At 33.5% G+C, this 11,127-nt stretch overlaps 1 protein-coding gene across 1 annotated transcript; it reads left to right on the top strand.

Annotated features, from left to right (window-relative positions):
- Positions 1 to 1,964: 1,964 nt before the first annotated feature.
- On the top strand, positions 1,965 to 10,589 carry LOC133191117 (zinc finger protein 615-like). Its single transcript, XM_061326812.1, has 5 exons — positions 1,965 to 2,104; positions 3,865 to 4,425; positions 4,730 to 4,888; positions 6,971 to 7,055; positions 8,012 to 10,589. Exons 2-5 carry the CDS (start codon positions 3,940 to 3,942, stop codon positions 9,337 to 9,339), a joined length of 2,058 nt encoding a protein of 685 aa, XP_061182796.1. The 5' UTR covers positions 1,965 to 2,104; positions 3,865 to 3,939; the 3' UTR covers positions 9,340 to 10,589.
- Positions 10,590 to 11,127: the final 538 nt, after the last annotated feature.

An 11,127-nucleotide genomic window follows, 5' to 3' on the forward strand; every position in this document is an offset into this window, starting at 1 on the left:
GATCTTACATGCATCAGGTTAATTCAACAAGTCAGCAAATTAATTAGTGATATCAACTATTTATATAATGAGCGCCAGAATTCAGAATTGAATATATCGTTAATTATTTGAAAATATTCTTAATTGAATTGTTGCGCGCATAAATATTGTTTACTTCATTTGAAATAATGATATCATAAATTCAATTTATTGTGCGCAACAATTTACCATATTCCATAATTCAGATTATGAGTTGATCTCTGTGAAAGAATTGATACCCGCATCCAAAACAAAACAAAAGTAAAATAATGGAATTAATATCTTCAACTGAATAATTAAAAATATCTTCAATTATTTAATTAGACGTTCCCTAAACCTCCCAGTGTGAAATTAACCCCACAGCGTTCTTTTACCCCACATATGTACCACTTGTAAGAAGACGAAGAGAGAAAGATTTATTTTTTAGTGAAACTGAGAGATAAAGATACGCTCTGAAGTGAAATCCAATTAAACATGTATATCTGCTGATATTTTCCTTTCTTGTTTTATACATCCGTCAGATAGAGTGAAGTATTATGGTATACATCTAGTGTTTCCTTTTTAGTCTGGATCATGTATGTTCCAGATCTACAATCAATTGATGCAAGGTGAAGAAAAAAACAAGAAAAATTCAGAAAAGGGATAGAAAGAGGATAAGAAGACATGAAGATAAAATGAGCTGCTGTTAAGCGCCCTTGTTAATTCCATACTAAAAATCCTTGTATATTTATTGATTGCATTTATTAAAAAGATATATTAATATCTTCATGAGAAGATTCAAAAACTAAATTTTTTTGTAGTCTGTTATTTTATTTCTGAAAAAAAAATTAAATGTAATAAACATACAATATTAAATATGACGATAGGTCTAAATCGTAACTATAATATATGATTTTGTTCTTCAGGCCCGTAGCAACGGATTCAAAAGTGTGTGTGTGTTGGGGGGGGGGGGGGGGGGCAACTTCCCCCAAAAAAATCTGACAAGCAAAAAAAAAAAAAAAAAAAAGAAGCTCATTAACTGTTCAAATCCTGGAATTTGCCTGTGTTCGGTCTTACAACATTAAAAAGTGGTGGTGGTGGTGGGGGGGGGGGGCTTCTAAAGGGAAATTTACTATAGCAAAAACTATACTGAGAAAAAAGAAAAAAAGGGGAGAGCTCCCCTCCCCCCTCCCCCCCCCCCCGCTTTCTACGGGCCTGTCTTTCATGTTATTTTAATGAAAACGTAGAAAGAAACACATTTTTGAAAAATGTCATAACGTATGGATATATAATTTATGTTAAAATTTTTGAATTGTGCATTGTAGTGGAAAGTGGTCAACGGTTCCAAAGGATTAGTAAATTCATGAAAATAATATGTTGCAATATCAAACATCAAACACATGTGTTGAACAATTTTATATAATACAATGTCTACTTAAATAAATAAATAAATAAATAAATAAATAAATAAATAAATAAATAAATAAATAAATAAATAAATAAATAAATAAATAAATAAATAAATAAATAAATAAGTTCCAGGCAATGAATTTTTTTTTTTTAATTATTTTACAGAATAATGACATCCAAACCATTGACGAAAAAAGTCTATTACTGCATATATAAAAAAAATTATGTGTAAAATTACAAATGGATCAATGGTTCCATTGTAGAATAGAAAAAATGTCCTGAAGACGAAATATGGACAATTTCACGTACAAGATGTTTTGACAGCTGCTAACTTTCACTTTCGATTTCAGCGAGCACATGTTGTTTGTAAACAGTTGTGTTTATTTGCTTCATACTGATGAAAAGCATTGGCTTCACAAAGTGATAGTGAGCATAGAACACATAAAAAATCTGAAAGTTTTAGTGTAACTTAATCATTCACAGTTTATTTCACCAACTACAATGCAGGCAAGAAGCAGGGATTCCACTCCTCTTTAAGCAAAAGTTATGACGTAGTACGCAAATGGGATATCCTCCTCACAACGTAGCGAAGCATTTCCGCTGAATTTCCCTCCCGCTGTACAGGTGGGTGTCGGACCGTATGTTTACTTTCCCACCAGTCATGGAGCGATGACATGAGACAACATCATAAGTACAGGTAATTGTGCTACTGCTTTATTCAACTCTCTGTCCAGTTTACTGTATGAAGTATTTTTAAACTGAGGGGGATTTCTAGCCTTATGGGGAAATAAATTCTATGGCGAGTTCGGCGAATTGAAAACCTCTATAAATAATATATATATCCTATGAAATGTCTGACGCGCTAAATGATTTGTATCTATGCATCGTGAGGGTTTTCACATCTTGAAAAAGTAATATGCCTAGTTGAATGAATGTTCATCAACTGTTGTACAGTGTTGTATATAAGTATTCTCGATATACATGATTTTGTTTTGTGATACGTCTACTAGACTTCACGGTTATTCAGATAATATCATTTACATATAAATTTCTTATCGCAGAAAAATATTTTTAAGTTATAAGTTTATTTATTTTAATTCTCCATATAATCTAATTGTTGCATACAAAAAGTGTGTCATGTCTCCCGTGTAATCATTATAAGGATAATTGCAGGTGTATTACATAACATATACTCTGTAATTTATGGGGGTTTGGATAACTCGTAATGACAGGCGAATTTTTAGAAAACACTTGGAGTATGTTTTAATGCATGCACTGGGGCAATTAATATTTTAAAAAGAAGGTAGTATTTAGAGTATGCAAATCTGGCCTTATGAGAGAACAATGTCAGAATTACTGTAGCCAAGCCAAATGTTAATTCAAAGGTCTTTAACAGGTAGCTGACAGCATAAAGGGGCTATTAGTATGTCTTTACTGGGAGGAAAAATTTCTATTTTTGTATGCTTACCATGAAATGGAATTTCTTGGGTTCTCTTGATACATTTAAATTGGAAATTTTAACAGTTGTGTTTTGGTCACAGGTTTAAAACATGTTAAATGAGAAACCATCAACAAGAGATTTTTTTATGAAAAGGATATATATTTTTTTCCTCTGACATCCTTCATTAAGATTAAAGAGAATTTTCATTAAAGTATTCAAGGAAGATATTTTTAAATGTGGACAATCATATATTTGTTACTCTTAAGAATAAACAAGATTTCATGCCTTTGATTAAATCTATGAAGTTAAAATTTTTCCCTCTCTATAGTATTCATCATACCTGTCACCATCATGATTATGTAAACTAGGAGTAATATGTCACTTAATCAATAGGAATTAATTACATTCATAATTATCACCTCGTCTTGACTGTTTGACCTGGAGCTTGTCAGCTGTCTATGCTAGATTACCTCAGAGAATTAGCCCCGGGGCCCAGGTCTGTGCTTATTTTGGGGTAAGCTTTTCTTCAACATAATTATACCTGTACAAGGTATATAGAGGGTACATGTCATAAATCAGAGCACATTTTCTCCACTTCAGGCATTGAAGAAGGAGCTGATTTTGTCTGTCTATTGAATTTTTATGATTTTGACCTTCCTAGATATAATAGTTTTATTTGGTAATTATCAATGCTGCTTATCATGGTTATAGGATAAAAATGTGTAAGTATTATTTTACCTTGATGAAATCTGTTACTGTACATAAATTCTTAGTCCATTTTAGAAAGATTTATCTTTTTTTAAAAAAATGTTTGGAGAGTTTTAATTGAATCTAGAATGATAAAATGTTTTAGAAGGTAAAAATATTAAATATTTAGAAACATTTTCACAATATTTATGATATCTTTATACCTACTGAATGAAGTTTAAGGATTTAAATGGATGTATTATTTAGCTTTAACACAGATAAGATGGGATGTGGGTAAACTACATTTGTATAAAATTGTTGTATTGTAGAATGAGTGAGGAAGGAGAGATATTTCTGACACCGAGGTATAAATTGTGAGAAGATAATCCAACATATCAGCCAACATGGAGAAGACAATGCATTACACCTCTGTAAACCACGCACATCAGGCCATTGAACAAATTAACCAGCTAAGAAACCGAAGAGAACTGTGTGACATCATCCTCAGGTGCAATGAAACCAGAATATTCGCCCATAAGTTGGTGCTCTCCGTCAATTCCCCATACTTTAAAGGCCTTATGAATACTAGATACTACATGGAACCAGGGCTTTATGAACATCCATTGAAAGGAATTGAGGGGGAGGCAGTACAAACAATCGTTGATTTCTTCTACACAGCCACCGTATCAGTTAACGAGGAAACTGTGTGGACACTGTTACCGGCAGCTGCTAAGTTGCATGTTGCTGAGATTCAGAGCTTGTGCAGCAACTTTCTGCTTTCAGTATTAGACATTGAGAATTGTTTAAAAATTCATCAGATTGCCACGGAATGCCTTGCCTCTAACCTTCTAAAGGAGAGCACAGACTTTATCAAAGAGAATTTTGAAAAGGTATAATCACTAAATGTTCCCATGTTATCTGTTAAACTCACCTATTGTAGACTCTTTGTCTTCACCTATTGTAGACTCTTTGTCTTCACCTATTTTAGACTCTTTGTCTTCAGCATCTAGGCTCTGTTTCAAATACCCAGAAAGTTCCAAATAAAATTTTCTCCATTTTTCACTTTTAATACTGTATCATTAAGACTGAGTATATTTTAGTACAATTCAAATAGCCTGGTATCAGTAATTTAACAAATGAACTCTGGTATTGTTTTTACAGTAATAACAAGATATAATTTCTCTATATTCTCAGATACTGGAGGAGGACTGTTTCCTGGACTTGGAGTTTTGGGAGGCAATGCCCCATTTAAAGCGTTTGGGGGACACAGGACTCTCTAATGACCAAGTTCTTCATGCCATTAAGTGCTGGTTTATTGCTGCCATTGATGAACGACAAATCTATGGATCCCAAGTAAGTGTTGTCTAATTCCCAATAACCCAGTCAAGACGGTACATAAGCAATATGGAGCATGTCTGTATCTTCTACCGATGTATATATATAAACCTCACAATAGTCAAATATATACAATTTATGAATTTTTCTCTCAAATGAACATTCCAGAGTGTTTGCTTTTGGGGAGGACATTAAATCAGAATAATGTATGGAAAATATGGGTTAATCATCTCCCAAGAAGGTGTTGCTGAAAGTTTTATTTAAACTAGATTCATTAATAGGCAGTAATTATCATATTTTTACAGTATCATTGGAATATTAAATTCATTATAGTGGCATTCAGGTGCTTGGATCCCAGGCAAGGCTTAGACATGACAAACCCCCATCTGTGTCGTACATTTACAAACTTGTACTCCCTCCAGCTATAGAAATGTACGGAGAGATCTGGAGAATTAATCTGATCGTTTTATTCCCTCCGCTCAGCCAAGCGGTAGTAAAACAGTTAAATGTATAGCTGGGGGGTAGACACAGAATTAAAGGTCCCTGTTGACATTGTCAGGGATTGAGTTAGTTTCGTCTCTCCCTCAAATGCCAGCCAGGTAGAACACTGTAATGCCTCGGGCAATAGTAGGTAATTATATCACTTGGATGGTATGCATATAATTCCACGTCGTCGCTCATTTCCTCCCGTTTATCTAGACAGAGTTTTTTTTCCCCTGAAGGACATGCTCTGTTAAGATCTACTTGGTCACACCTGGCTGAATCAAAATGTGGGGATTGAAAAAACATTCCTCATAAGATATTACAGCAAGGTAATGCTGTCGATACAATGGAGAGTTTAAATAGGGGAAAAAAATTTGGCAAAAGGAGGTTTTAATTTTTATACCTATATTCAGCCCCCCAAATTGTGAACTTTCTATCCACTAGCTTTTGAAGGGTAATTGTGTGTTATTTGCGCAGTGGCTTGTGACACTTAAGTGTTAAAATCCTCATTAAGTAATTCTTAACATTGAGAAAATTTAATTTAAAAAATAGATTTTTTAGCAATTAAGTTTTTTTCCCATGATGATAAAAGACATATATAATAATTACAATTCAAATGATGGGAGTATACTCATATAAGTAAAGAAATATGACATATTTGGAGAATTAAGAATATATAAATTAATTTTTTTTAAAAATGTGAATAAATTGGTACGTTCAGTCAAAATCAGATTTCAAGGGTTCAATTTGAAGGAAAAGTATAGCAACATATACAAAATATACATGCAGTTTTTACGCAAATATTTATACTGACAATGGCATCAGTCCAAAAAGGATAATATAAAATATTCCCTGTAGGATGATGTGAAGGAGAAGTCTACTGTTATTAGCCCTGCCAATGGTGAAGTCAGGGAGTATTTTACAGTTTCTCAGTTGAATATCTAGGAGGGCTGTTTGTTGTTTGCATGAAGCTAACTCCGACATCGACAACAAGAGAGGGATGTGATCAAGGAATTGTATCTGTATACATGTAACACAGACAGGCAGTAGGATGTAGTCCAGAATGATAAATAGGGGCACTGTCCTCCAAGTGTGCTTCTATAGATACAAAGTTCACTCGTCTTAAAAGTTCCTTGAATATACACTATATTGATAATATGTAGGAAGTTTCTGATATAAAATCAATAAAGTGGATTCAGTATATATTAAGAAATATTAAATTCAGTTAATATTAAGGAATATAAGTATCAGATTTGGAAAAAAAATATCTTGATTTTTATCTCCCTGTCTGTGAAAAAGTGATAATTTTGCCTGGCATCTTTCAGTTGATAAAAATAAACTAGCTTGTAGTTACTACACTTGGGGTATTTTTATACAGATAGGAAGCTATTATTGCCAAACACAACAACTCGCAATGTAATATGATAATCTGAAAGGAAATGAGATATGTTGAAGCCTACATGTTACACTTGTAACCTGAAATCTGATGTATGATCACATATTTTAAAAAATATAACTTGAAAAGAAATCTTTTAATTGTATACAGGTATTACATAAAAATAAAAAGAAAAAATTTTAGCATTTGAAAATGCATTTTGATAATATTTTATTTTACAGATCATCAAGAAGTTTCCAAACCTTGCACCGAAGCTTGAGGACTTTATTCCGTATGAGTTGCTGGAGAATGGAGGGGAAATTCAGGGTACGCAAGTGAAAGTTTCAAAGAGAAAGGGACTTAAAATCCCCTTACGTCAGGTTACCCACAATGAAAATTCAGAAAGAAATTCTATGTATTCCTCAGATAGGTCCCCACGGTCACCTACTGGTAATGAATTTATTTATAAAACCTTTATATTAACAGGATAAACAGAGATTCATTAATAGTTAAGATTTCTATATTGTTATGGATCAATCACTGTTTATTAAGATTCTCATTAAGAGTGTACATTCATATAATTGTCTTGATGAGAAATCAGTACCTCTTATACCACACATCATTAATACTCCTAATTGGCTAGTATGACAGGCCACAGACACCTCACACGACAAAAGCCTCGATCAGATGTAATTGTAGATGGCATTAAAACAGAAATATCACTTCTGATGAGCTGTGTCAACTCGACATTGAAATATTTGTCTCTGAACAAAAAATCAATCCTGCCCACCTTTTTAGATTTCACATTTCTTGTCCGACTACTCATGAAAATCAAGGCTCATAGCAATATATATGGATGTGCAGTTTTTTGTGTAACAGTATAAGCTGCACATTGACTTGTTTCTCACTAGAGGCTGTGTTTTTTTACTGCATTGTTGAGGGATAATTGTAAATTGCTTAGCAAGGTCTTCTAGTGGACAAGTATTTTGGTGTCACAGTTTCTTCTCTGTCTTATGAAGGAATGAAAGACTCAGATAAATCGTTACTTAAATGAATGTTATAAAAAATATAAACACCAGTACTATAATCTGTAACAGTTCATTTTCTGATCGACATGAAAAGTGCATCAAAAATTTAATTGCCAATTAAGACATAAAGACAACTTATACTTAGAAATAATGAATGAAAATCAAGTTGTTCTGACAAGTTATTCTTAGTATGTTATTTTATTTTAAAATGGGTGTTTGTAGAAATGATTTTATTTTTCTATCTTATCTTTCCAGAAAATGGTGTGGGATCAAATAAAAATTCTGAAAAAACAGCAAGTGACAACAGCAATTCTCCACAGGAAAACAGATCCCAGGGGGCTAACCCTACAACCACAGGAATGAATGGCAAGGAGGAGAACTACATGTGCTTTGAGTGTGCTGAAGAATTTGACACAAAAGCAGAAATGGAAGACCATGCCAAGAGCCATAAGGTCTACATAAAAAAGGAAAACATATCCCCCACCCCAAACTCTACCCTCAAATCTAATGGACAGTCCAACAAAAGTGAGAGCCCTAATTCTTTATCTTACAGCCCTACCCCTACAAAATTCTCAACCCCACCTCCAAGATCCTTCAGTCCATATGAAGATTATATAAAGATGAATGCCAACAAGTCCTTGGACTTTAGCAGTAGTTTAACCAGTTATCTTAACAACACTGATGATTCAGGTGGATCATATTTTGACCAGTACATGAGGGCCCGAGGATTGGACAGTCCAAGTTTTGGTCAGAGATACACCCGATCTCCCACCCCTAATCGTGTCCAGCAACCCACCAATCCTCTCCTCATCACCGTGACCAGTGGGACAATCGACGGGAGTGACATGAAGTTCATCTGTCCTGTGTGTGGAAAAAGTTACCTGGATAAAGACTCTCTCAGCAGACATTATGAAACACATTCTCACTTTCCCTGCAATGTCTGTGGAAAAACCTACAGCACAAAATCAAACTTGCACACTCACATGAAGAAACACTCTGATGACAAGACCTACTCGTGTAACACTTGTGATAAAACTTTCACCAGTCCGTCTGTTCTAAAAACACACCTCCGTACACACACTGGAGAAAAGCCTTTTATTTGCCCCACATGTGGAGTGGCGTTTGCTAAAAATATCCACCTGAAACGCCATTTGTCCATCCACACTGGCATTAAACCACATGAATGTAAAGTGTGCAACAAGAGATTCAGTCGCTCAGATCACCTGAAACGTCATGTCCAGAGCATTCATACCCAGGACAGACCACACATCTGTTCCCTCTGTGGAAAGGACTTTGTCCGCAAATACGAACTTAACAAGCACATGAAGCAGTCTCACTGGGGGTTCACCGTTGGGGACGAAGACCAGGAAATGGACTCTTCTATGAGTGAGCCCATGGATATAGGGTCACTGTCCAGCATGCATGCTGCCATGGCTAAAGGATTTGTTCCATTTAGAGAATCAAAAGCAGACATGTCTGTAGAGGAAGAAAATTCAAATTCTCCAAATCAAAAAGGTCTGACTTCACCTTCTGATGGCATACCAGTCACAGTCAAAGAGGAACCTATATCTCCAACCAAGTGAGAGAACCAGACTAAGTGAGAGAACCAGACTTAGTGAGAGAAATAGACTTTGAGAGAGAACCAGAATTGTTCAACGTTTCATTACAAGAGTTTTTGTATTTTTCTAAAGACCTCGTTGAATGTCACTCTATTTTCTTTGTTGTTAATATTTTGTCAGAATTAAGACACATTCCTGTATACTGCCTTGAGTTCAGACAAGGAGTCTGTGATTTTCTTATATATATTGCCTAGTCTTTGTAGAGGGAGGTAACTCATTATTGTACTAGAAGTTTAAGCCTTAATATTTGGACATGAAATAATTTTCTTATATGTTACAGATTATGTTGATAGAATCTCAAAGATATAATTTATTTTCTTGTTATGATTTAGAAATTATTCTATTTACACATAGTAGTATTTCTGTTTTTCCCCAAGTAGTCTTGTACAGAAAATGTTACACAGTATCAATGGCAACCTAGCCTAATGAAACTATAAAAGTGACTATTCAGAGAAGTAATCAGCATAGGTTTTTTTTTCATTTCAAAGTTTTGTAGTGCAGTATCTAAACCCTTTTTTTAATTTCATGTTTCTTTCTGTTCTTATTAAACTTTGACAGTGCATGGAAAATCCATAGCAGCTATTAATGAAATAAAAATTTGAGTTAATCCCTAAGTTGTATTCAATTTGAAACACATTTAACCGGTTTAGTATTCAGACCTAATTAATTCTTATCTTTAATGCTCATATATAAGAATATAGTCCTATTTTTGACTTTTCATGTAATAGATCTGGATATCAGTGTTGTATCCCCCTTGTATTATTGCCGTTACCATTGTGAGTTAGAACCACGTGGGCTTTCATTGGGAACTAGAAGGGACCATGACATTTGTGTAAGTGACTGTTAAAAAAATGCTCAATTTTATCACAGAGTTCTATTTGTTTTTGTTAAGTGCTTCTTATGTTTATTTTTCATATTTTGTGACATGATTATTCATATTTAATCTGGTCTTTGCAGTACTGTGCGTGATTGTGTATTTATTATTATTGTGTATGGCAAAAACAGATTATTATATTTTTTTGTTTTGTGTCTTTCATCTGGAACATTCAGAACTTGTTGAAAGTGGATTTCAAATATTTTTGTTGAGATTATATTTGCCTTTAATTATAGACTGTACATTCCAGAACTTAATTATTGTTCAGTTATTATAAAATGTATATTTATGGACTATTTGCTTAATTCAGAATTAAATTAATGTCATTGACACATTAAATGAGAGTTATATCTTTGTACAAATAACATTTGGAAATGTTTCTGTCACTAAGTTAATTTACAATGTTACATTCCTGTATTCAGAAGCTTATACAGTTTTTATAATTCTCCTTCTTCTCAATATGCTTTATCTGCAGTGTTTGGACTGTTCCACTTGTTAATTTAGTGCTGTCCATGTTTTCATTTTCTTTAACATACTTCCAACAATAATTGTTTTCTTTTGAATTAGTCATTCCATAAAATGTATTCCATTTTCAAAGACAGGAAATTTTTATGTTTGCAGACGTTTTGTCAGTTTATTTCTTCTTTTTAAGATTTATTTTCTTGTTGAATTCTCTCCTTTCATTTGTCAGATCTGTGACCTTTAATTAATATCTATATTTTCTGTGGGATTTTCACTATTAAGGACATAATAATGTACAGATTTGTTAAAGTTGAAAAGTATTAAATTTTTGAAGAGATTACAATGTATTCTGTTTTCTTTGAGAAATAGAAAGCAGTCACTAAGAATGGATTCACAACATTGAATTGACTGTGCAT

Source organism: Saccostrea echinata, unplaced genomic scaffold (assembly GCF_033153115.1).
Source record: "Saccostrea echinata isolate AGI-Se365-2 ecotype Australia unplaced genomic scaffold, CSIRO_AGI_Sech_v1 ptg000023l, whole genome shotgun sequence".
Lineage (NCBI taxonomy): Eukaryota > Metazoa > Mollusca > Bivalvia > Ostreida > Ostreidae > Saccostrea > Saccostrea echinata.